This window comes from Podarcis gaigeae (assembly GCF_964106915.1).
Source record: "Podarcis gaigeae genome assembly, chromosome: 1".
Taxonomy (NCBI): domain Eukaryota; kingdom Metazoa; phylum Chordata; class Lepidosauria; order Squamata; family Lacertidae; genus Podarcis; species Podarcis gaigeae.
In genome coordinates this window covers 17,793,951-17,819,226 of record NC_139678.1, presented here as the reverse complement: position 1 = coordinate 17,819,226, position 25,276 = coordinate 17,793,951, and the positions used below count along the sequence as shown (strand labels likewise).

Genomic DNA, 25,276 nt, shown 5'->3' with positions numbered 1-25,276 from the left:
TGCAGGTTTTGCCATTCACAACATTTCACCAAGGAAAATGCGAGCTTGGGGCCAACTGCAGCATCTTAAAAGTGGCACAAACATGGCACACCTGTTTTACGTGCCACAGGGTACAAAAGCAGGCTTCAGACTTAAGTCACTTTTATACAAACGCAAGGGCTTGAACAAGGCCACAACAGCGCCACCCTTTTCATTTTTGCTGGCAAGCAAAATTTCTATTCGGTACAGGGTATACAGGCATAATTATGCACCCTTGTACATCCTGGTTAATTCCGAAAGAATGTTCCACACATACTTGAGGAGGCAGAATTTATAGAGCAGTCTGAAGATGATAATGATAATAAAATAATAATAATAATAATAATTATCATCATCATTATTTGCACCCCGCCCATCTGAGTGAGTTGCCCCAGATAGTCTGGGCAGCTTCCAACAAATGTAAAAGCATAATAAAACACCAAACATTAAACATTTCCCTATATATTTTTTAAATAGATATTTATTAAAGTTTCAAAAAAAATTTAAAAACAATACAAAACAACGATACAAACAAACACAAACAAAAAACAAGTATAATTTCATTCCCTTATTTTCTTATACCTGACTTCCCCGACTTCCTCATACCTCCCCTTTCTGTATTCCAATTTCTACTTATTAATTCAGCAAATCCTCTCCCTTATTTTCCATTTAGTTTTTAACCTTTCTTTTCTATTTACTTAAACCATTACCGCTGGAAACCAAATAATTTCTAAAGCAACGTCATTCTAACATTCACATTAAACATTTCCCTATACAGGACTGCTTTCAGATGTCTTCTAAAGGTTGTACAGTCATACTTTGGATCCCGAATGCCCTGGAACTCGGACGTTTTGACTCTCTAATGCCACAAAAGTGATTTGCAAACTGGTTTGCAAACGTTCTTTTGGAACTTGATAGTACCTGACCCCCACTATGAATACATATGGAATTAGCTTATCCCCCAGTCAGTCCATAGATCCCTTCTACTCAGTATTGTCTACAATAATGGGCAGTGGATCTCCAGGTAGGGATCCTTCTGGACCTACCTAGAGATGTTGGGGTTGAACTTTGAACTTTTCATATGCAAAACATGTGCCCAGACACTGAGCTATGGATATTCCATTGTTCTCAAGATGTCTCCCATTTAGGCGCTTACCAGAGTTTAAACTAAAGGTTGGTAAATAAATGAAGTAAAATACTCCTCCACGTTACGGCCATAATATGGATGATTCAGGATAGGGCACCTTTCCTGCAGCAGCAGCCAGCAACAGCCCAACAAGAGATTCAACCTATGAACAGACCATCGCTTTCTGCATTTTTACCTCTCCCAAAAGCCGCACATGCGCTTAGTGGAGGAAGTACCCAAAGAAAACTGCCTCAGCAGCAATTTGCCTTCCCCGTGCCAGACTTATTCGTCTCTCCCGTCTCTGTATTCCAAGGCAAAGGAATTCAAAGGAGCGAAATTGCCAAGTGATTTCTCAACCCCCAGAACCCTACAACATAAGGGAGGGTGGGGTGGGTGGCTTGATAGCCTAGAGGGGAAGCTTAGGCAAGTTACCACACATGTTTCTGTTGACGTCAGTGCTTCCCTGGAACCGGCAGCGAAGTGCCAGTGCTCCCAGCTTGGCAGAACAGGGGGAATTCAGAGGGCTTATGGATCCACCACAAGACTGCTTCTCTAGAGTCTCCTTATGAAGATGAGACGGACACTCGGGCCTTGTGCCAGGGGACCCATCCACTGGGAGGTTACGCCCCCTGCCTCTGAAGGAATAATATTTATTTTTACTTCATTCGCAAATCACTCCACCGGAGACATCCCAAAGCAACCAACATTTCAAAGCATCAAGGATAAAAAACATAATTTCAAGCCAGATCCAAACCGTGATAAAAATCTCCAGGAGAGATTGCCAACATGTAGGTGCCACCACACTAAAGGACCTGTTCTTACACTTCTTGATGAAATTTATATCTACAGGAGGTCCTCTCTCCTGCAGACCGCAGCAGTCAGTTATATAGAGAGGGAAAGGCAATTGGAGCAAGGAGACATTCAGCCTGGCCTCATCAATCAGCCAGAGAAGGACCAGCTACAAGGAGCTGGCTTCCTTTCTCCCTGCCAGAAATAACACTCAGCTCCAGCTGCCATTTGCCCTGGCATTGCAGAGCCAGAGGGAAGCATATTTGGGCGCCATCTACCAGCCGGGGAGCTATGGATTGCTGGACCGTGGCTGTGTCCAGTTTTGGGGTCTCAATCCCCACTATATTCTTATGTCACCTTGAGAATCATTCAGCTTGATTGAGTACTCACAGCTTGCAAAATTGTCTGGGAGATTAAGAGGCAATACCACACAAAGGGTCAATAAAGATTGGTCAATATTCAATGATTATCTCAAAATTTATATAGAAAACACAAATCTCCTGACAGATGTATAAATAAATCTAATGAACAGAGAAATTAGACAAGTGAAAAGGCGTAATTATTACAAAAGATAAACAAAATAAATAATATGAATTGCGCATAGATTTAATGAGTGACAAAATTACACAATGAGACTGGTTGGAAGTTAATAATCACGTGATAGGTAGAAGGGGTGGTGAAGGTGAGATATATGTTGTATGTTTTGTATGTAACATATGTATGTAACATATGTATTAAGTGTATATTGTTTTGTAATGTATTGAAATTTATAATAAAATTAAATTACCATTAAAAAAGAGAATCATTCAACTGAAAGGCAGGGTATGGATACTCAAAATTAGAACAAAACGTAGATTATGAGGACTGAGGGCTGAACTAGATTGCAAGAAGAATTTTATGGAGATCACAAGCCAGCACAGCAGCATCCAAATTCAATCATCAAGTCTTGCTGAGCTTGCGCAAAACCTCTATCTCCATCAGGGTGGAGGGCCCTGTGAATCCATTATTCAGGCACAGCCATACCGCACACACTTAAAACTGGTTTGATTGAAAGAGGCTTAGCACCGCTCATCCCAAAGTGGGACTGGAGAAACCTTTTTACCGCAATCTGTCAGAGGCGGCATGCCAACTAGTGCAGAGTCTGCAGTTTTTCTAAGACAGAACTCCTAGAGAACTGGAGAGTGCTGGGAACTGTAGTTTCCTCTTTGAGCTCTTTCTTTTTTTTTTAAGTAATATTTATTAAATTTTCCAATAAAAATATACAAGTACAAAACAACTACAATGAAAACAAACACAAACAAAAAACAACAAGTATAATTTCAAAACTTATTTTCTCAACCTTATTTCCCCGACTTCCTCATACCTCACCGTTTTGTATTCTAGTTTCATTATCCCATCAGCAACTCCATTCCCTTATTTCCCAAAGGTTTTTTACTAATTCCATTCCTTTTCTTACTCTAATGTCTCTGAAAACCAATATTTTTAAGTCCATGTCAATCTAACATTCTTTAATCTTGTAATATTTATTAAGATAGTCCTTAAATTTCTTCCAATCTTCTTCCACTGTCTCTTTCTCCTGGTCTCGGATTCTGCCCGTCATCTCTGCAAGTCCCATGTAGTCTGTCATCTTCATCTGCCATTCTTCCAAAGTGGGTAGATCTGATGTCTTCCAATACTTTGCGATAAGGATCCTTGCTGCTGTTGTGGCATACAAAAACAAAGTTCTGTCCTTCTTTAACACCACATGGCTGACCATACCCAGGAGAAAGGCCTCTGGTTTCTTCAGGAAAGTGTATTTAAACATCTTTTTCATTTCATTATATATCATTTCCCAGAAAGCCTTAATCCTTGGGCATGTCCACCAGAGGTGAAAGAATGAGCCTTCATTTTCTTTACACTTCCAACATTTGTTGTCTGACAAGTGGTAAATTTTTGCCAGCTTGACTGGGGTCATGTACCACCTATATATCATTTTCATAATATTTTCTCTCAAGGCGTTACACGCCGTAAATTTCATGCCGGTGGTCCACAACCTTTCCCAGTCAGCAAACATAATGTTATGACCAATATCTTGCGCCCACTTAATCATAACTGATTTAACTATTTCATCCTGCGTATTCCATTTCAACAGCAAGTTATACATTTTTGATAAATTTTTAGTATTGGATTCTAACAATTCTGTTTCCAATTTCGATTTCTCCACCTGGAAACCAATTTTCTTATCCATCTTATAAACCTCCATTATTTGATAATAGTGGAGCCAATCTCTCACTTTGTCCTTTAATTTCTCAAAACTCTGCAGTTTGAAGTTACTACCCTCCTGTTCTAAAATTTCCCAATATTTCGGCCATATACACTCCATATTGAGTTTTTTCACAGCTTTTGCCTCCATTGGCGAAAGCCACCTTGGAGTTTTACTCTCCAGTAGGTCTTTATATCTGATCCAAACATTGTACAATGCTTTCCTGACAATATGATTTTTAAAACCTTTATGAACCTTAACTTTGCCATACCACAAGTATGCATGCCACCCAAAAAAATTGTTGAAACCTTCCAGATCTAAAATGTCTGTGTTCTTAAGGAGCAGCCAATCCTTCAACCAGCAAAAAGCTGCTGATTCATAGTAAAGTTTCAAATCTGGCAGGGCAAATCCCCCCCTTTCCTTTGCATCAGTTAAAATCTTAAATTTTATTCTGGGCTTTTTGCCCTGCCAGATAAATTTAGAAATATCTCGCTGCCATCCCTTAAAACACTCCATCTTATCAACAATTTGCAATGTTTGAAACAAAAATAACATTCTAGGCAGTACATTCATCTTAATAGCTGCTATTCGACCAGACAAAGAAAGCTTCAAGTTTGACCAAATTTCTAAATCTTTTTTCACTTGGTTCCAACATTTCTCATAACTGTATTTAAATAAGTTCATATTTTTAGCTGTCATATTAATCCCCAAATATTTTACACTCTTAACTACTGTTAAACCTGTTTCATTCTGAAACCTCTCCTTCTCTCTTATTGTTAGATTTTTCTCTAATACCTTAGTCTTTGATTTATTTAATTTAAATCCTGCCACTCCTCTTTGAGCTCTTTCGCAGAACTACAACACGGTTGATTGGGCGGTACATAAAATGCCAAAAATAAACAAACTACCATTTCCTTTGACAGGTTAGCAGAGGGTAGTTTTAAATAGGTGCTTTAACGCCATCTTGTAGAAGTACTGCTATCAATTCCTACTGGCAGTGTTTAGTCAGCCAAGTCTCCCGGGTTTTGTTAGGTGTTCTTGCAAGTAACATTGGGAAGGGTTTAACAAACCAGCAGTGCCCAAATGCCAGTGGCTGTTAAGGACAGTAGCATTGTGGGTAATTGTTGACTCCTGTAAGAGACCTGCTACAGCAGAGGGCCATTCCTTTAGCATTGCATAATACAGTGTATTCTCCCATTTCCTGATCAGGAACTTTTTCCAGTAGAGGGGTCATATCTCCTTCTCAGCAATCTTCTGGGGGCCGCATGCCAGTGGTGGGTTGAACCAGAGGCAAAAGGAGGCAGGGCAATCGTGCGATTTCTACCTCTGTACAAGCAGTCCTGCCTTTGCCCGCCTGCACAAACCCACCTCTATCGTGGCAAGTAAAAAGCATAATCTGAGTTCAAGAACACATTCCAGCCAGGCAAAAAACACTTATGGAATCATAGAACTGTAGAGTAAAAAGGGACCCCAACGACCATCTAGTCCAACCCCCTGCAATGCAAGAATCTCAACTGAAGCATCCATGAAAAAACCTCCCATGAAGGAGAGTCCACCACCAGAGTCCGAGGGAATCTGTTCAACTGTCGAACAGTTATTACTGCCAGAAAGTTCTTCCTGATGTTTCTTGCAACTTGAAGCCATTGGTTCAGGGCCTACCCTCCTAACTTGAGGAGGGTGCAAAACACAACGGGTGAGGGGTTTGGCTTAGGAGGGCCTGTGGCCTAGAGTGAGTCCCAAGGGCCAGACAGAGAGGCCATATTTCCCTACTGAACAGGATTGTGATTATCCATCCCTTCCACTCCATCCCTCCTTTTTTTACCTCAAATATTCCAGCCACCTTCTCTTATCACACCTCAGTTCCCTCACAACTCCACTGCAAATTATCCACCTGCCCCATCACTCAAACACCAAGCGCATTCTCAGCTTCAGCATGAACACCACGCACTCATCTAATCCACGGTCAGACCTCCTCCCCAGTTTTCTGCCCTTATTTCTCAGTCATTTGCACCTGGACCGTCAGTTGTTCAGGAATCCCATTCTTACATGCCCAAAGGCCTATTAAATTATTCTGCCCAGTTTTGTTCTTGATTTCCATTGCCTTGATTCAAGGAGTTCCTTGGGATGCAATTGTGGTGTTATGCTCCTTCTTCAGTCAAAGTGTTTATGTAGAACTAACTTTTCCATTAAAAACCCTTATTTAAATTTTGTCTGGAGAGTATGGTTTGGATTAAATCCAAGTACATTAATCAGTGGTGTACTGGTAAATAATTGAAGCACAGGAACTCTTCATAACTATGGATTCCCTTAGGTTTTCAGCAAGATTGAAGGCAATAACATGTTTGAGGCAGGAGAGAAGGTCTTTTCAGCTCCAGAGGCCAAATCTGACAGGTGTATTACTACAAAGGTTGGCTACATGAATGTGAGAGAGAAAGTTTCTAGGCCACTTCTTGTCATCTTAGCCACAATATCCACTACTTATCAATTCACACAGCATTATTCTTAACAAAACTGAATTGCTTTTGAGAAGATGCCTTCTGAGCACACTTACCTATCTAAGCACACTTGTTTGGAAGTCAAGCCCCAATGAAATCAATAGCCTATTTCACATACAACACTAAGCCATGATTTAACATTGAAAGGAGGACCCACAGGAAATCTGGGCTGGCACGCTCCTCCATCCCTAGCATGGCTGTAAGAAGATTGGAAACTTCTACTTCTATTTTAAATTAAGCACTGTTTAGCGTTATGTCCAGACCCTAAACTGTGGTTAATCCAATCTACAGACAGAGAAACAAGCTAGCTTTGTAAAACATGTTTTGAAGCTGTCTTGTTTCCACTAAACATAGCAAAGTCTAACCACAGTTTGTCAGGGTTTGGACACTACAGCAAACTGCGGTTAGTCTGAAAAAGAACGGGAAGTTTCCAAATTCCTCCTTGGGGCAGCACTGGAGGAGCACAGCAAACACAAGGGCTTCTGTGGCTCATTCTCTTAATGATATCCCATAAGGCAGAGGTAACCAATGAGATACCCTCCGGACAGCGGTGGACTCTGGTGATATGGCACCCTCAGCGATGACAAAATTTGGTGCCCCCTCCCAATATTTATTATATTCATGCTCTCATCCCTCTTGCATTCTGTTCTGCAAATGCTCTCAAGTGAACTGGGTCATAGTTGCAGCAACTCAATCGCCCATCTGACCAAGGCCTCATGTTGAGTAAGGTAAAGATAAGGGGACCCCTGACCATTAGGTCTAGTCGTGGTCGACTCTGGGGTTGCAGTGCTCATCCCGCTTTATTGGCTGAGGGAACCGACGTACAGCTTCTGGGTCATGTGGCCAGCATGACTAAGCCGCTTCTGACGAACCAGAGCAGCACACGGAAACGCCGTTTACCTTCCCACCAGAGCGGTACCTATTTATCTACTTGCACTTTTGGTGTGCTTTCGAACTGCTAGGTTGGCAGGAGCAGGGACCGAGCAACGGAAGCTCACCCCGTCGTAGGGATTCGAACCGCCATCCTTCTGATCGGCAAGTCCTAGGCTCTGTGGTTTAACTCACAGCACCACCCGAATCCCCTAATGTTGAGTAGGTACCTGTGTAAATATAGGTGTTGTTGTTGTTGTTGTTTGGCAGTCCCTCAGCTCAGCACCCTGTGCAGGGGAGCATCCTACACCATTATAAATCCTGTGCCACTCCAGATGTCACTCATCAGCCCCAGCCAGCACGACCAATGTTCGACACAAAAGCAGTAGCACAAGCCTAACACAGCTGGTGAGACTTACTTCCAAATATAAAAGGTTAGACATCAGTCTGCTAAGATTAGAAGGGTATTTGCACATGCATTAACTATAGTGCTCAGTGCCCAATGCCCTGCATAACAAATTGAAAGGTTTGTTCAAGTGAGGACCCCAAAATCCACCTCTCATCCGACAATACCCATGGCTTTTCTGTTTGTATAAAGTCCAGATAGCATATGGCCAGACTGAGCGGCTGCCGCATCTCCATCAACTTCTCATTCCTTGGCTACTCTCAAAGTCTGAACACCTTTCAGAGATGATATGCTAAGTTTTATCTGAACCAAATTTGGCGGCTGCAGGCAAGGCGATAAGGAGGATAGTTTTTCACTTGGCAATCTGATGCGTGTAACATTACAAAGGCACGTGCGCACACACATTTCGTCCTACTGTCAGCATGCTAACCAAGTTCCCGTACTCTGCTAAGCCCTCGAGACAGAATGAGCTCAACATGTAGGCAGATATATAAAATAAGTATGAGATCACATCAGCTTTGTATCAGGGTTTAGCAGAAGTGACTCAGAATATTTATATGGATCCAATCACTGAAGAACAGCAAATTAAGCGCGCGCGCGCACACACACACACACACACACACACACACAAAACTACACATACACTAACCAATATTTTTGGCACAGATATTGCTCAGCGAGGGAGAAAATTGCAAAGACCTAAGAATCAGCATTTTCATCACCACCTTACAGATGAGGACTACTGTCATCGCTATCCCTGCTATGCTTTCTGTGGTGCTCAAACTATCAAACAGGAGAAAACTAAACATTAAAGGCTGAAGGGGAAAACTTTTTATTTCATTTCACTAAACACTGTTTAATTTAGAAACTCCACACAATCCATTTATTTAGCCTTATAATGGAGCAGGAGGGAGAATTACAACTTCCACTTCAGTGGCCCAGCTAGCGAACATATTGCAATGATGCATTAGTATCAGCAGCAAAACTGTTCTGCACTCAACCAGCCATAAAAGAAACTGGGTTTTTTTTAAAAAAACAATCAGATCCTCAATACAGTACATTTGGGACCTGGCATTTCAGCTACCATTGCCTGACCTGCCCTCATCCAGATCTCCTATGCATCCCTGTGACATCTTCGGTCCCAAAGCGCTTTTCTTACATGCTAATGAACTGAACCTGGCAAAAACCCTGGAGACAAGGGAGCTGTGTCTGTCTATTTGTTTGTTTGTTTTGCTGCAGATGGTGAAGCCTAGACAATAGGAGGCCAGAGCCTTCACTCCTGCCCAGGAGACTCTGTGGAGAAGCAAGAGCACATCATAGCCAAGCTTTCTGTTAGCACAGGAGCCAAGAAGCAGGAATTCCTAAATGACAGGCTGGTACCATGAACAGAACAGCTCGTGCTGCTGAGTACTGGGGGGGGGGGGGAGAGGGTCACAAGAGACGCAGGTAACACAATGACTGCACCTCTGTGCTAACTGAGCACAGACACCTGGTTCCATACTTATAACTATTTTTTCCTGAGCTATACTCTCCCAAAAAATATGCGTTGAAAAATGTGGGGTGGGGGGGTTTTCCTTAACCACCCAGACTGCTAGCATGGCTGGGCTGTTATTATGGGTTAACTTTAACCTACGTAGCGTGACTTCTCTTAAGCGAGTTGCAAGTCAAGAGGACAAGTGTCAGGTTGCAAGACAGGATCAACAGGCCTCAAACAAAGCCAAAATCCCACAGGTGGGTTCCCCCTTGGACTGATCTCTAAGCTTCTTGCTATTTCCAATTCAGAGAGAGATAAGTGGATTTAAAGAAAACTTACCATTCAGTCCATTAGGGATGCTCCGGTGGTGAAGTGGTGCAGAAAGGTCATCCATCGACCTCCGGATAGCTCCGGCCTTGTTCTCAACAGGCTTGTGATGGTGAAGATGGTGGTGATGGTCTGGGCTCCCTGCACTGCCAGTGCTGGAGGTACTGCTCCCATCTCCAACATCCCTGGTTCCAGAGCCCCCGTTCAGGTTGGTGAGGCTGGCTTGGCTGTCTATCGAACTCCGAGAGCCCGCTCCGTTCCTCTCCTCGTCCAACATCAGGACAATCTCCTTCAGCTCCATGTTCTCCCTCATGAGGGAGTCCTGCTTGGCTTCCAGCTCCTTCAGCTTCTGCTGGTACATCCCCACCTCCTTCCACATCACGCCGGCCGTGTGCCTCCCGAACCTCTGCCATTCCCTGGACAGCTTTTTCCCCTTCTGCCGGTCGTCGTCCAGGAAGCAGCAGAGCTCCCTCAGTTCATGGTTGTCGTCCTGGAGCTTCTGGTTCACTTCCTTCAGCCCCCTGATCTCGTGCAAGTGAATCTGGAGCCTCTGGTTCACGTCCTTGATCAAGTTGCCGTGTTCCACCATCAAGTTCATCTTTTCGCTCTCCAGTTTCTTCAGCCTCTTCACCAGCTCTTCCTTGCTGCACCTCAACATGTCCTCTTCCGTCACTTTGCTCAGGTCTTCCTTGGACCCTTCCACAGAATTCTTTGCCATGTTTGTACAGAGCCACTTCTACTTTTACTCCTTTAAGAAAACTGCCCTTCACAAAAATTAAATAAAATTGTTTTTAATTTTTTTTTTAATCCTTCAGGTCAAAATGTTTTTTTAATGCAACATCTTGGAGGGTTTCTTTTTTAAAAAAACAACAGCAACACAAACACACACAAAAACCCCCAGTTCACTATAATTCTTCAGGGAAGAGCACAAGGAAGAAGAGCAAATCCACTCATTTCTGAAAATCGCATTCTCCTGCCTACAACTCCCATGCCTTAAAATTCGACGCCAAAAAAATAATAAAAAAGCCACACAACCCAAATTAAAAAAGGATCAGCTCCGAAAGCTCTGTAGCTATTTTTTTTCTCTCCAAGTGAAGCAATCAACTTACCAGAGGTTAATCAAAACCACAGCAAGCCGCGCAGGAGCGGGGGGGGGGGGGCAGTTGTTGGCTTGTAGATCAACCTGCTTTAGGTCTTTGCCCGTTTCACTTGCTCCAACATCGCTGCCACCTCGATCCCCCGCTGCAAAATAGAACAAAAAAATCTTGCGCTAGGGGCACTGAGCGCGCACCCTCGGCGAGCCAGCCAGCAGCTTGGAGAGTTATAACAAAACGAAACAATAATGGTTAAAAATTGAGAAGCAGATCCCTTCGCCTTCGTTTTCTTCGCTTTCAGTTCCGAGGCAGGATGATGTCAGTCCCTTCTTCTGTCTCTCTCTCTCTCTTTTTTTTTTTGGGGGGGGGGGCGTCAAAACTGTATTTAAATTTCACGGCGAGAAGGTGATGGCGAGATGGGGCGGAGGGGAGAGCATTCCTGTAATGGAACAGGAGAGCCAGGGGGAGAGGGAGAAAGAGAGCTTGAAACGAGGCGCCGCCTCCTCGAGGGGAGGAGAAAAGGAGGTGGGAGGCTCCGGGAGGAGGAAAACCTGGAATGCTGCTGGAGAAGAAGCGAGAAATAGGAAAGCGAGTGTGGCGGAGATCGAGAGAAAAAGAGAGATCTGCAGCCGCGCAGACGCCCCTCTCCCCTTGCAGCGCCCTGCTCTCGGCAGCCGCCGAGCCCTGCACGGTTTTGCAGGCGGGCAGATGACGGAGCCAAGCTCCTCCCGCTGCCACGCGAAGGCCCAATCCAGAGGACCCTGGGCAAAGGCGGCTTCTCCTCCCTGCCCCTAAGTCCGTTCAGGTTGCCTTCCCTTTCCGCCCCGGGGTCAGGTTACCGGGGAGAAGCGGCGCTGCTGGCGCGCCGCAGCCAATGAGGCGGCGGCGAGGGCGCAGTTCGAAAGAGCCAGGTGCGCAAAAGGGAAAGGTAGACGCGCGGCGCGCCTCGCTTAAAGGGGCCGCGCGCGCCCCTCTCTCCCCCCCCCCCCACGCAGCAACCGGGAGCATCAGCAGACAAAAGGAGGCTTCCCGCCCCGCTCCTGATCCGTCTTCCTCTCTTATTCTTTTCTCCTAAAAGTCACCTCTAATCCGCGCCTTCGAACCCAGAGCAGGGAAAGGATCGCAGGCAACCGTGCGCAACGGAGCACAACTTGGGAAATCCTCGATTTGTTGTGGCCGCAGCCTCATTTTATTTTCTCATTTCGTGTTTATCGGCTCGGGAATTTCTTTGGTCTGTGCAAGCGGGGAAGATGGGGTGGGGGGCCTCCGTTTTGAGGACGACGGCGAATGGAACGGTTAAGTTTGTAGGGTGGGAATATTTCTGGGTTCAGATCGGGTGGGAGAAACAGCCGAGCAGGCAGAAATTGGGAGCAGTGTGCGGCTAAGTACCCGCGGACGACCATGGTGGGGGAGTTGTAACGTGAGGGAAAGGGGCGCGCACCCGCATCCCAGAGGATAAAAAAACACCCATCGCAGGGGTGTCGGAAATGTGTCTCCTTTCGTGGACTTTCATTCAACGTCAATCTCCCAAGCCAAGAAGCAAAGCCAATAGATGTTTTTATTTTAAAAAAATCACCCATAGATGTGTTCTGGAGCTTTTGTCTGGGTTTTTTTTTAGATTAAAATAAATTTCCTTACATATTTCCCTTTTTCTTCTAACCAGACCCAAGTAAAGGTTTAAATACAACAGGAAGGTACTGTGATCCTGCTGGGGTTCCTCCTTTAAAATAAATAGGCTTGGCCTGGCTGACATCCCACCCTATAAATTCTGTGCCTGATCTAACAGGTAAACAAGACAGAGAGGGAGATCAGCCAGCGTGAGCTGGAGGTACTCTACTATCTCCCTGGTAGAGTAGATACTTCCTATAAACATCACAGGTTCAATCCTAGGTTATAGTAAGCTTGTGACTTGAAAAGTTGAAATCTGGCCAGAGCTCAGTAGGGTATGTTAAGCAAACGATTATTGGCTTATAGGGGTCCTGGGAAAAGTAAGAAACAGCCCTGGTCTGCCTTACAGGGCCATTGTAAGGAGGGTGAATGTATATGAAATGCTTTGAACACTAGAAATGAGCTCGGTGTGACTCTAGTCAGCAAAACCTTTCTTACAGGAAGTAGGCAGCATTCTGCGTTGTCCCTGAATTGCTTGACCTTGGGCTGTTTTCAGAACATTTGCACAGCATGGTCACAAGATCTGTCGTTTTATAACCTCGGAGCTGGTGCATTGGCTAAGAATGTGAGATGTGAACCAGGAACCCCATAGCTGCAATTCTACTTCAGTAGCTCATTAAGGCAAGTCACTGTGTCTCAGTCCCTGCTGAGGACATTCGCTCTCACCTGCCTCAAGGGGTGTTGTAAAGGTTGCAAGGCAAAATTTAAATAAAACGAGAAAATGTGGCTTGCACAACACCTAGATCTTGGGGCACTTTATAAATTGTCGCTATATATTAGCTTTCTCCCAATCTAGGTACTGTGCAAAACATTGTTTTATTATCTTGCCTTCCAAGTATAACGTCTCCAAGGTAGATGTTGTTGCAGTTTTGCGATCTTAGCAACTTGTACGCTGCAATAAATACTATGCTGTCTTATTTGGGTGTTGGTCCCAGTCATATAAGAACCTTGTGTCAGGCTACCATCCCAAAACACAAAGACAGCAGCTGTCACTTGAGTGTAAGGAAGATTATCTTTGTTCAGGCTAACAGCGATAGAGGCTCAGCGGCAAGCACAAGGTCCAGAAGTCAAGATTCCAAGCTACTTGAGCAAAGCAAGAGGGTCATAACCAAATGGAAGCTATGAAGATGTCAGCTGACTCACCTCTCCCACCAAGCTTTTTAAAGACAAGGCGGGGCAAGCTCGCATACAATCTTCTCTTGCTCTACAGGCTGCAAGCACACACATGTGCTCAGTCTGGGCAGGCAGGTGCACCTGGTCAGACATGAAGGCAATGGCTGGATCTCGCCAGCAAGGCTGGGCCCTGCTCTGGGACAACTTGGTTCTCTTGTCATCTCTGATCAAACAGCTTATACAGGGGGTTCTGAGTCCTACAAAAATAAATGCAAATCCCATGAAGGGAGACAATGGTGGGATGGATGTACACACCACAGGCAACTCTGCCTCTGTCTTACCCAAAGAAGCCTCCACCCCGCCCCCCCCCCTTTCCCTTTGGATCATAAAATTGTAGAGTTGGAAGGGACCTCAAGGGTCAACTCGTCCAACCGCTTGCAATGCAGGAATCTCAACATCCCATTGGAAACCAGGACCTTACTTCTTCTTCTTTGGCAATCACTCGTAGCTGAGTGAGATTGTCTTCCATAAACACAGTTTTAACTATGAGTCCGTAAGTGACTGTGGAGGCCAGTTCTGGATCCACACGTCCTTCCACAGTGAGGACACTGGTTTCCGGATTAGAGTTGATCACGGTGTGGATTTGCCAAGCATGCCTTCCTCTTAGCACGTTTCTCCCTTGCATTCTGAGTTTGAGTGTCTTCAAAGCCCATGACACCTTTGGCAAAGGCTGTTCTCCAAATGGAGCGCTTGCAGGCCAGTGTTTCCCAATTGTTGGTGTTTATACTACATTTTTTAAAAATTGCCTTGAGAGAGTCTTTGAACCACTTTTGTTGACCACCAGCATTACGCTTTCCATTTTTAAGTTCAGAATAGAGTAGTTGCTTTGGAAGATGATAATCAGGCATCTGCACAACATGGCCAGTCCAACCATGTTGATGTTGAAGAACCATTGCTTCAACACTGGTGATCTTTGCTTCTTCCAGTACACTGGTATTAGTTCGCCTGTCTTCCCATGTGTAAAATTTTTTTCAGAGACACCATTGATGGAATCTTTCGAGGAGTTGGAGATGGCGTTTATAAGTGGCCCATGTTTCACAAGCACACAGTAAGGTTGGTCTTAATGCCACTAGTCAGAGTAAATTGGGGCACATCGCTAAAGCACAGCCTGGACACTATATGGCATGTTGGAGACAACAGAATGATTATGATTGTGATGCATGCTTATGATAAAATACATACATCCTGTTTCCACCTTTCTAAATCAGGGCTTATCTATTGTAGACAGCAAGCTAACAAAGCCAATTCCTGTCTCTGTCTCGCAGGAAATTGCATTTTTTTTAAAAAATAAAAATATTATGTGTGCTAATTTGTGACAGGGAAATAAGGGCTGTTAATAAACAATAGACCAAACACTCACATTTGGCCGGGGGACCTTCATCAAGCTCCAAATGAAAGGGATTTTTAATGTGCATGCCACACTAAGCTTTTTATGCCCATGTAATGCAGCATCAAAGCCTATCACATTCACTGCTCTGAAGAGGACAATTTTTCTCCCCTCTGTTAATCAGGGATAGGTTTACTGAGCAACACTTAATATGACAAGAACGGAAGAAAGCTCATAGGGCTAGATTTCCCCTTTAGCATGTTTCTTTGGAATTTATGGGAGTGAATTCAGCCATGATTGGTCTCTCTGTGGCAAGAGGCCGTATTCTGCGCATTTCATTTTATACAGAAATGAAGGATTACAATTAAATGAAATACCAAATTAAACATGCATACCAAAAAAGGGCACAATTTTGGGTCATTTCACTCACAATCCCTGGGGGATAGAACTATTGTTACTGCAGGATAGTAACATTTCCTTTTTAAATATTTGTTTTGTTTGTACCAGGATGCTGTCCTCAGGGTCTTATGATATACTCACTTGATGCTGAAGAGTTACTAAGAATTCCAAATGGCATATTTTACTGAAGGCACTGCTGTCATAATTTACGTACAATATAAATGTTTGCCACGTGGCTGAAAACAAATCTTTGTCCTCTACTACACCTTAATGTTTTTGTTAATTTTTTTAGCACTAGCTGTGCAGATTTGACTGTACCATAAATATTTCCTTTTTTATTTTATTTTTTACTTTAACCACCCTGGCAGCTAACAATAAATATAGAATCAATTCTTTACCCTACTCGTCTTCATTTGGCCTATCCTGTATCCCCAATAACTAGAGAAGGGGTTGGGATGTTATATTCTGATTTTATGCTGTGAACAACCCTGAGATCCTTGGGTATAGGTAAAGGTAAAGGGACCCCTGACCATTAGGTTCAGTCGTGACCGACTCTGGGGTTGTGGCGCTCATCACGCTTTATTGGCCGAGGGAGCTGGCGTACAGCTTCCAGGTCATGTGGCCAGCATGACTAAGCCGCTTCTGGCGAACCAGAGCAGCACACGGAAACACCGTTCACCTTCCCGCCGGAGTGGTACCTATTTATCTACTTGCACTTTGACGTGCTTATGAACTGCTAGGTTGGCAGGAGCAGGGACTGAGCAACGGGAGCTCACCCCGTCACGGGGATTCGAACCGCCAAACTTCTGATCGGCAAGTCCTAGGCTCTGTGGTTTAACCCACAGCGCCACCCGCATCCCATTGGGTATAATTTATTTAAATTAAATAAATAATAATAAAATAATAATAATTGGAATCACTTTAAGTACGGTATAAGGTAGATGTAAAAACATAACAAAACCAGGGACTTTCCATATAAGGTGTTTCCAAAAAGCAGGACAGTGTTTGTTCTGTGTTTGTTTCTGTGTTTTGCATAAGGCAAAGGAATTGCATAGTTGTAGCTGGTGGCAATGACAAAATCCTATTGCACCAGCACTATTATCTTTGAACATTAATGCCATTCTTTATGCGGCAGGCACAACAAAACATCAGTGCAACCTAATATTATCTTAATTTTTATTTCTATTTTTAATTCAGATATGGTTCATGGGATAGCAAGCTAACATTGGATTAATGAAGCCAAAGCTCGTGTCCCAGTTCTGCCACAACCTCAATGGAATTCTTTGTACATAATACTACACCGTGGTTTGGTGCTATGTTTAGCGCACAAAGTGGGACTAGCCCAACTGAGATTTAAGCTTGCGCACTCCTTCTTGCTCCTCCCAACCTACCAGAAGGAGGACTCCAGCAGCGTTCAGTTTCATTGTCACAGATTCTACATTCATCCTTTCATAAGAGTGGATGACCGTGGTTTAAAAGAAACTGATCAGTTTCAAAACAAGCCAGCTTTAAATCATGGCTTGTGAAACTAAGATGTTGAACTTATCATTTATTTTACAGTCATACCTCGGGTTGAAGTAGCTTCGGGTTAAGCATTTTCAGGCTGCATTCCACAGCGACCCGGAAGTAACAGAGTGTGTTACTTCCAGGTTTTGCCGCTTGCGCATGCGCAGATGCTCAAAATGATGTCGCGCACATGTGCAGAAGCGGCAAATCGCAACCCATATACGCGCAGATGCAGGTTGCGTTTGCTTCAGGATGTGAACAGGGCCCCGGAATGGATCCTGTTCACATCCAGAGGTACCACTGTATTTTATTTTTTGACCCAATCTCTTGTTGGTATGATATAAGTCAGAACTCTGTAAAAGTGCTGAACTTCTCCGGTGGGCTGTGCATGCAGCAGAAGGAGAAAGAATGAAAGAGCATGGAAGCTCAAGTCTCACTCAGGCTCACGCCACATGATGCCAAGCCATGGTTTAGTGTTACATGCAAACCATCCCTCATGACATCCCTCATTAAACTGAAAGCATTTAAAAGATGTAGGGCGTCACCCTTTCCATCTCTGACCTTGTGTCATTCAGTGGCAAAAGCTGAAGGGGGTTTGTGAACATGTTCACCTGATGGCGCTTATGAGCCTCCCTGTGATTGGGAACCCACAATCAGTGTTTTCCATTACAGGAAGGTTTGTAAGCCTGTTTAACTAAGCAGGTTTAGAAGCTCCCTTCAGACCTTGCCTGTGGGATGTGATCCATGAGAGGCAGTCAAGTACAACATTCCTAGTAATGCTAGAGAAGGCATGCAAGGGAATGTTTGGTCCAGCTAGTCAAAACTTCCTGTTCCTCCTGGCTTTGCATGTGAAAGAAGGTGGACGTGACCGAACCTGTCCAGGTAACAAAAGGATGAGTCATGCAGCACTCTCTTTTTTTTTTACTTCCTTCGTCGTTTGACTAGCTTTTAGCTAGGACTGCTCTGCTAGCTTTCAGCTAGGAGAAGCACTGGGATTATTCCCCCATATGGGGTAGATCCACATGTACATATTTATAACTAAATCTGCCTTCAGGGATCCAACTGTGAACTGATGTAAGTAAACTTCTTGTATTGACTTTGAATAAGATTGTGGTGTCTTTATTCTTTTAAGAGGGATTCAAGGGAACTTACCAGGGTTGTACAGAGACAGACTGAATTGTATAATAGTGAGAGGCTCAAACGAGCCTGCAACCAGCTATCTGCTGTGCATGTAAAAAGGGGAATGTAAACTCTGCTACGTAAAGGAACTTGCTAGTGCAAATTAGGAAGGATATTAATAAACAATATATCCTCTCCTGCCACCCTGAACATTCCCACATTGCCACTAAACACAGCAAGATCAAGGATGAAGGGCGCAGCACACACAGCCCCACGCCTCCTACATGTTTTCGGTTTAATAATGTCTAATAATGGAATCTGCCACCCTTTCATTTCCAATTCCCCATTTGTAAAACAGAGTAATATTGTAACCCACTGTTGTTGTGACAGCAAATGCAACAAAGGCCAAAAAGAAACATTTGCAAATCAAAAGTGCTATACGAGTAATCAGGACTAGCCTTGGTCATTACTGAAAACATTATTAACTGGTGCAATCAAATAAAATTAATTAAGGTTTCAACTGCATTTGTCCAAGACCCTTTGCAAAGGGAGCACAGAGCACTGAGGGCGTTGTTGCAAAGCATGTTTACATCCCTCTTGATTCAGGCTTTGTTGCTTTATTCAAAGAACAGATAGCTCATTATCTCCATTAAATAACCACAAAAGTGTCACCTCACTTACTAGAGCATTTATGGTGCGGCATCAATCACTTTAATAATTTGTGTTCATTGGTTAGTCAAGGCAATCAAAAGGTTTTTCAGCACGACCCCATTAACTCGGTCACATTGAGTTAAATAGGGCTTACTTCCCTGTAAGTGCGGATAGGATGGGAGCCTTACACTGCGCTCCTATGCATGTCTATGCAGAAATAAATCCCACTGAGTAAAATAGAATTTACTCCCCAATTAGTATCCGCTTTCCCTCATAGGGTAGAGATCAGATTGCATTTTGTATCCCTGTTCCTGAACCTCCTTTGGAACTGGTTAAACACACCCCTTAAAGCAAGCTGTATCGTCATCAGCAGAACAAATCCCAGCAAATATTTTTTTAGGTTTCAAGAATGATAATGTCAGCATTTAGAGTAATTGTGCGCACACACAATAAGACGAAAGCAACTGTGGAAAGCCTTTATAGGCTAAGAACTGGGGTTTTCTCAAAATAAAATAAAATAATGTATTAGCAGGTGTTTTTTAAACAATGTTTCACATCAATTAAGATTTAGAATTCCAAGCTGCACCTTAACAGGACCAAATTCTTACCAAAACATTCCCTCTGCAGGACCAAATGAGTATTGCAAACATGCAAACTCTTCCAAGATTAATGCTCTTAAGTTACCGGTATTTATCTGTTCAGTTATTTATTTATTTTATAGAGCAGGAAGATTGGTGGTGTTATATCCAGGCCTCTCTTCTCTATTTGATGGAGTGTGTCAGCTTCCAGACTCCACCGCTTTCAGCACACCAAAAACATGCTAAGCCCCACAGTCTCTTGTTCTTATATTTATTTATTTATCTATAATTTATTCATTATACAAAAAAAATTCCTTCCAGTAGCACCTTAAAGACCAACTAAGTCAGTTCTTGGTATGAGCTTTCGTGTGCATGCACACTTCTTCAGATACACAGCACCTTAAAGACCAACTAAGTCAGTTCTTGGTATGAGCACACGAAAGCTCATACCAAGAACTGACTTAGTTGGTCTTTAAGGTGCTACTGGAAGGATTTTTTTTTGTTTTGACTATGGCAGACCAACACGGCTACCTATCTGTAACCGGAACTATTCATTATACATTTATCATATTATATGTTGAAGAAAAATCACAGCACATTGGGTTTCATCCAGGCGCTAGATAAATTAGCTTCACGATGTAACGACACCTGTGCATTACGTACCTTCTTAATATTTGTAGTGTTACAATTTTTTTTAAAAAAAAGTTTATACCCTAAACCTGAAAAGGAAGAAGTGTGTGTGTTTAGTAATATTTTTTATTGAGGTTTTCAGTATTGCAATTGTCAGAGCTGCCCCTAGGTCCCAGCTCACAGAGGACCAACGCCAGGCTGTCGTTATGTACAAAAGTCTTTATTGAAGTTCAGTTTCCATTTCAAAGCCGCAGCGCGCAGCTCTACGTCTTAAACCCTAGACCGGCGAAGCTCCGTCTGAATCTCCTCCCCTCTGACACCAGTTTAAGATCCTAGCCCTGCTCCACCTCTTCCTCTCCTCTCTCCTCCTCTGGGTCCTCCTGCCCGCTGGGGCATTCACCATTCTGGACTCTTCTGACGCTGAGTCGCCTGACTCCTCCCCCTGCCTCCTGCGGGCTTTAGGACCTGGTTCCCAATCCTCGTTCTCTGCTGTCCCGCGCTCCTGTACATTTGAACTTGGCTTTCGCGCCAACCCCGTGATCCTCCTCCTGACCGTTACACTGCTTCTATCACTGCTTCCTTCCTCCTGGAAGCTGGCTGGACGTGACCTCCCCTCCATTGCCTGACTCTCCGATGTAGGCGTGGTCAACCCTGACTCATCTTCTCTCCCTGGTGGTGAATACGCTGGCCCCGATACCTGGGACTCCTCCCCCCCACTACGCTCTGGTGGGGAAGCTGGTCCTGATCTCCAACTGCTGCTCTGGGAGTCCCCGCTGGCCCCTTGTTTCTGGAGTGTCCCCCTTGGGGCCCCCCTTGCCCTGGCCACCGGCGCCCCCTTCTGTGAATCTTCCGATTCGCTGGAGAGGCTCATGGAATCTCTCGGGCTACTGTCATCTTCTCCTACGCTGCCCTCGGATTGCTCCCCCTCGCTCTCCATCTCCTCCCTTCCCTGTGCTCCCGCTCTTGAGTCCCTGACAGCAATAAAATATATAAAAAAGAAAACCACATACAAAGTAAGACAAAACAAACAAACAAATATCTCTTTAGTGATCACTATGTGATCACTTAGCTACGGCTAAGTAAGTTTGTCTTCCATAAACACGGTTTCAACAATGAGTCCCTAAGTAACTGTGGAGGCCAATTCTGGATCTGCACGTCCTTCCACAGTGAGGACATTGGTTTCCGGGCAGGAGTTGATCACAGTGTGGATTTGCCAAGCGTGCCTTCCTCCTAGCACGTTTCTCCCTTGTGTCCTGAGTTCAAGTGTCTTCAAAGCCATGACACCTTTGGTAAAGGCTGTTCTCAAATTGGAGCGCTTGCAGGCAAGTGTTTCCCAGTTGTCAGTGTTTTGTAGATTTGCCTTGAGTCAGTCGTTAAACCTCTTTTGTTGACCACCAGCATTACGCTTTCCATTTTTAAGTTCGGAATAGAGTAGTTGCTTTAGAAAACGATCATCAGACATCCGCACAACATGACCAGTCCAATGAAGCTGATGTTGAAGAATCATTGCTTGAACACTGGTGATCTTTGCTTCTTTCAGTACACTCATATTAGTTCGCCTGTCTTCCCAAGTGATGTGTAAAATTTTTTGGAGACACCGTTGATGGAATCTTTATGTCCAGCTGCAGACATACACCTAGATATCATTTAGATATTATCCTCTCTTTACCCACATAGAAATGTGTGAAACAGGAAACCAAGACGGTGCCCTGCTGATGGTTTGGACCATAAGTTCCATGAGCCTCTGCCAGCATGACCCAATGTCAAGCATGGAGAGAGCTGTCCTCTGCTGGGCACCTAGCTGACTACCCCTTAATCTCTAAAATTCAGGTCAATGGAGCAATATCCTGCTATGCCACTGCATCCAAACGCAGACTGTGATAACCACATTCCTAATCTAACCCAGACTCACTCGCTGGATCATCACCTTGTCATGGTGAGTGGGCTTGCACGTTCCTATGACTCTTGTGAGCAAAGCCATCAGGAGTCTCGTACTCCCAGCAGTCACCCAAGGCGGTAAGGTCAAAGGGGAGGAGCTAGACAAAGAATGATCCAAGACAGGCACCCCCAAACTCAGCCCCCAGATGTTTTGGGACTACAACTCCCATCATCCCTAGCTAACAGGACCAGTGGTCAGGGGTGATGGGAATTATAGTCCCAAAACATCTGGAGGGCTGAGTTTGGGGGTGCCTGATCCAAGAAGTCCTCAATGGCAGAACAGGCGGAAGACAACAAGCGGTATGTTACAACGGCTGTGAAGGCAGATGAAGGCTGCAGCCGATAAGAATCTACCGGTCATTGTGGTACTCATGCTATCAGAATAGAGCCTTACTGCAAAGACTGTGCATTGGTCACCGTGCACTGATCTCCGCACATAAAACACATTCACACACAGGTGTCTTCCACAAACCCATCCCAAATCCAAACCCCAAAAGTCCCATGGCAACCAGCAAATTGTAACGGGGGCAGGACCATAAAATCTGGACGCACCTGGTCATAAAAATGGGCAGTCATCCACATGGGCGGTGGATACAGATTCAGTCACTCTGACTCAAAGAATGAGGCAGTTGAACAGCTTGGCAGCTGTATCCATGACTGAGCAGCCCTATTTAGGATCCACTCTGCTAACCCCGAAAAGGGGGAGGGGCTAGAAAAGGTGCCCTAAACATAGCCTGTCTCCCCTTTCCTCTGACTGGATCACCACGGCCAGTGGAGTCACCACCCAGCGGTTGTAAACCCTCACTGTGATCAACTCCTGCCCGGAAACCTATGTCCCCCACTGTGGAAGGATGTGTGGATCCAGAATTGGCCTCCACAGTCACTTACAGACTCACTGTTAAAACCGTGTTCATGGAAGACAATCTTACTCAGCTATGAGTGATTGCCAAAGAAGAAGAAGAATCTACCCAGAAGAGATTGATACCATTGCTTCAAGCCTGATTAAACCAGTGGTGGAGAGGCTCAGGGTCCATGTGTAGCCCTCCAGGCCTCTCTACCAAGCTCTCAGTCTCTTCTAAGGACACCCTCCCTTTCTATGTGTTACCCCTCACTGGCCCTGCCAACGAGTACTTGAACTGTGATAATACGTCTTGCAGCCTGCTAAATCTTATGTGCACAGGAATATCAGAACGTAGATAGGTAATAATCAGTGTAGATGCAGCTAAGGTTAGATTGTTTATTGGTCCAAAATGTAAACATGAACGGGCATTTACATTTGGAGCAATACAGAACTCCTTATCACATGCTGATATTTGCTGCAAATAATTAAACTTTTGTACCTCCTTATGTCTTGTATTCAAGCTCTAGTGATCTGTGAACCATCCAGGGAATAGAAGCTTTGAGAATGCCAGCATATTGTCTGATGAGGAAACCAGACAGAGACAGTATGACAGGCGTGCATTCAAACCAAAACAGAACCAGCAGGTCTTCTTTTTAGGTCCTGCATCAAGTACTTTCCCGTATGAATGTATAAAATTACTCAGCTCTGCCTAAAATGATATAAGGCTAGTAGGCATAGCAATAAATTATTTTCATCCAATAGTGCTAAATGTCAGGAATGCATACAGAGCGCTGAAGAGCTCTGAGAAAGAACTGGATACTGTTCCACATAACGTTATGAAAAGAATCTCTATCCCCCCCGCCCCCGCCCCCCCAAAATCCCAATTCTTTACAAAGCAAGAAGAATACTTACTACAAAAACAGGCTATCACCAATGGCAACTCACAGGTGAAGCAATCCTACTAAGACAAATAACTCCAATGTGAAATGGTACTTACAGAAGATTATAGACAAATAGATAGATATAGATAGATAGATAGATGATAGATGATAGATGATAGATGATAGATGATAGATAGATAGATAGATAGATAGATAGATGATAGATAGATAGATAGATAGATAGATAGATAGATAGATAGATAGATAGATGATAGATAGATAGATAGATAGATAGATAGATAGAGATAGATAGATAGATAGATAGATATAGATAGATAGATAGATAGATAGATAGATAGATAGATGATAGATAGATAGATGATAGATAGATGATAGATAGATCCCCAAGCAGCACTACAATCTCTTCCTTTTTTTCCAGGGTTCATTGAATTGGTCATGTTGTGCGGATGCCTGATTAGCGTCTTCCAAAGAGACTACTCTATTCTGAATTTAACAATGGAAAGTGTAATGCTGGTGGTCAACAAAAGAGGTTTAAACACTGACAACTGGGAAACACTGGCCTGTGAGCGCTCCAGTTGGAAAACAGCCTTTACCAAAGGTGTCATGGGCTTTGAAGACACTTAAACTCAGTACAAAAGGGAGAAACATGCTTAGAGGAACCCTCACTGTGATCAACTCCCACCCGGAAACCTATGTCCCCACTATGGAAGGACATGTGGATCCAGAATTGGCCTCCACAGTCACTTACGGACTCACTGTTAAAACAGTGTTCATGGAAGACAATCTTACTCGGCTATGAGTGATCACCAAAGAAGAAGCCAGCATAAATATTGAGATCTGCAAGAAAGACTCTTCTCATGGTCTTACTACCAGGATAAGGCTTCATCCCCACCCCTGATGTAGTTGGGGAGTATAGCTCCAGGACTTGCTCTAGAGGGGGAAGAATGGCGCCATCTTCTGCAGCAGCAGCAGGGAGCCATCTTGCTCTGGGTGATAATGATGCTTTCAAGTTTTCTTATTGTTGTGCTAGTTGAGCATAAAGGAAGTCAAAGGAAAAATACTCTGGCAGAGCCTAGATACTTCTCTCCTTTGTATGGGTTCTTTCTTCACACAAGCAGTTTAAACAGTACCACTTCTTTATAAGAATGTGTGCATTTCTAATTAAAAGCTAAAGGTTGCATATTTTGTTAAAGCTCAAGGCTTTTTACAAGCTGAATTTATTCTGTAAGCATCTATTCTATGACTGCTGGTTGATCCTAAGAAACTAGGTATTATGTTATGTAGTGTTGCTTGAGGAAGAGTTTACGTCCAGGTGGCGTCGAAAGAACTTCACTTTAAATCAGTGCAACGCACTCATGGCTAAATTTATTTAAAACACCACATATTCATGTCTTCTTTAGACGTTGGCTCGCATCTTTTTGCTACTAACACACCAGACATCTGCTGCTGAGGGGAAACTGCACCTCTCAAGGGACCAGTGTAATGATGACATACGAGTCTTTCATTTCGAAGCTCCTGGTTCAAATCCAGGCAAACCTGGCAGTGACTGAATACTCTTATCATCTGACAGCTGTTAACTAGCCAAATGAAATGAGTTAGTGCTTTCAGTCCATGGGGGACAGATGTCGGCACCAGAATAACCTCTACCGACACCATGAGAAATTCAATTAGCAGGCTCATCCAGAGAGTGCACAAACCTGGCA

At 44.0% G+C, this 25,276-nt stretch overlaps 1 protein-coding gene across 6 annotated transcripts in view; it reads right to left on the bottom strand.

Annotated features, from left to right (window-relative positions):
- The window catches only part of CCDC85C (coiled-coil domain containing 85C), a 180,357-nt gene extending 168,700 nt beyond the window's left edge, over window positions 1-11,657 (bottom strand). For 4 of the 6 annotated variants that reach the window (XM_083737067.1, XM_083737071.1, XM_083737069.1 and 1 more), the window contains exon 1: window positions 9,760-11,657. In XM_083737067.1, coding sequence (XP_083593193.1) covers window positions 9,760-10,465 — 706 coding nt within the window. In that variant the 5' untranslated portion in view covers window positions 10,466-11,657. The remainder of the gene's footprint in view (window positions 1-9,759) is intronic. The other 2 variants (XM_083737070.1, XM_083737068.1) reach the window with 2 other exon arrangements.
- Window positions 11,658-25,276: the final 13,619 nt, after the last annotated feature.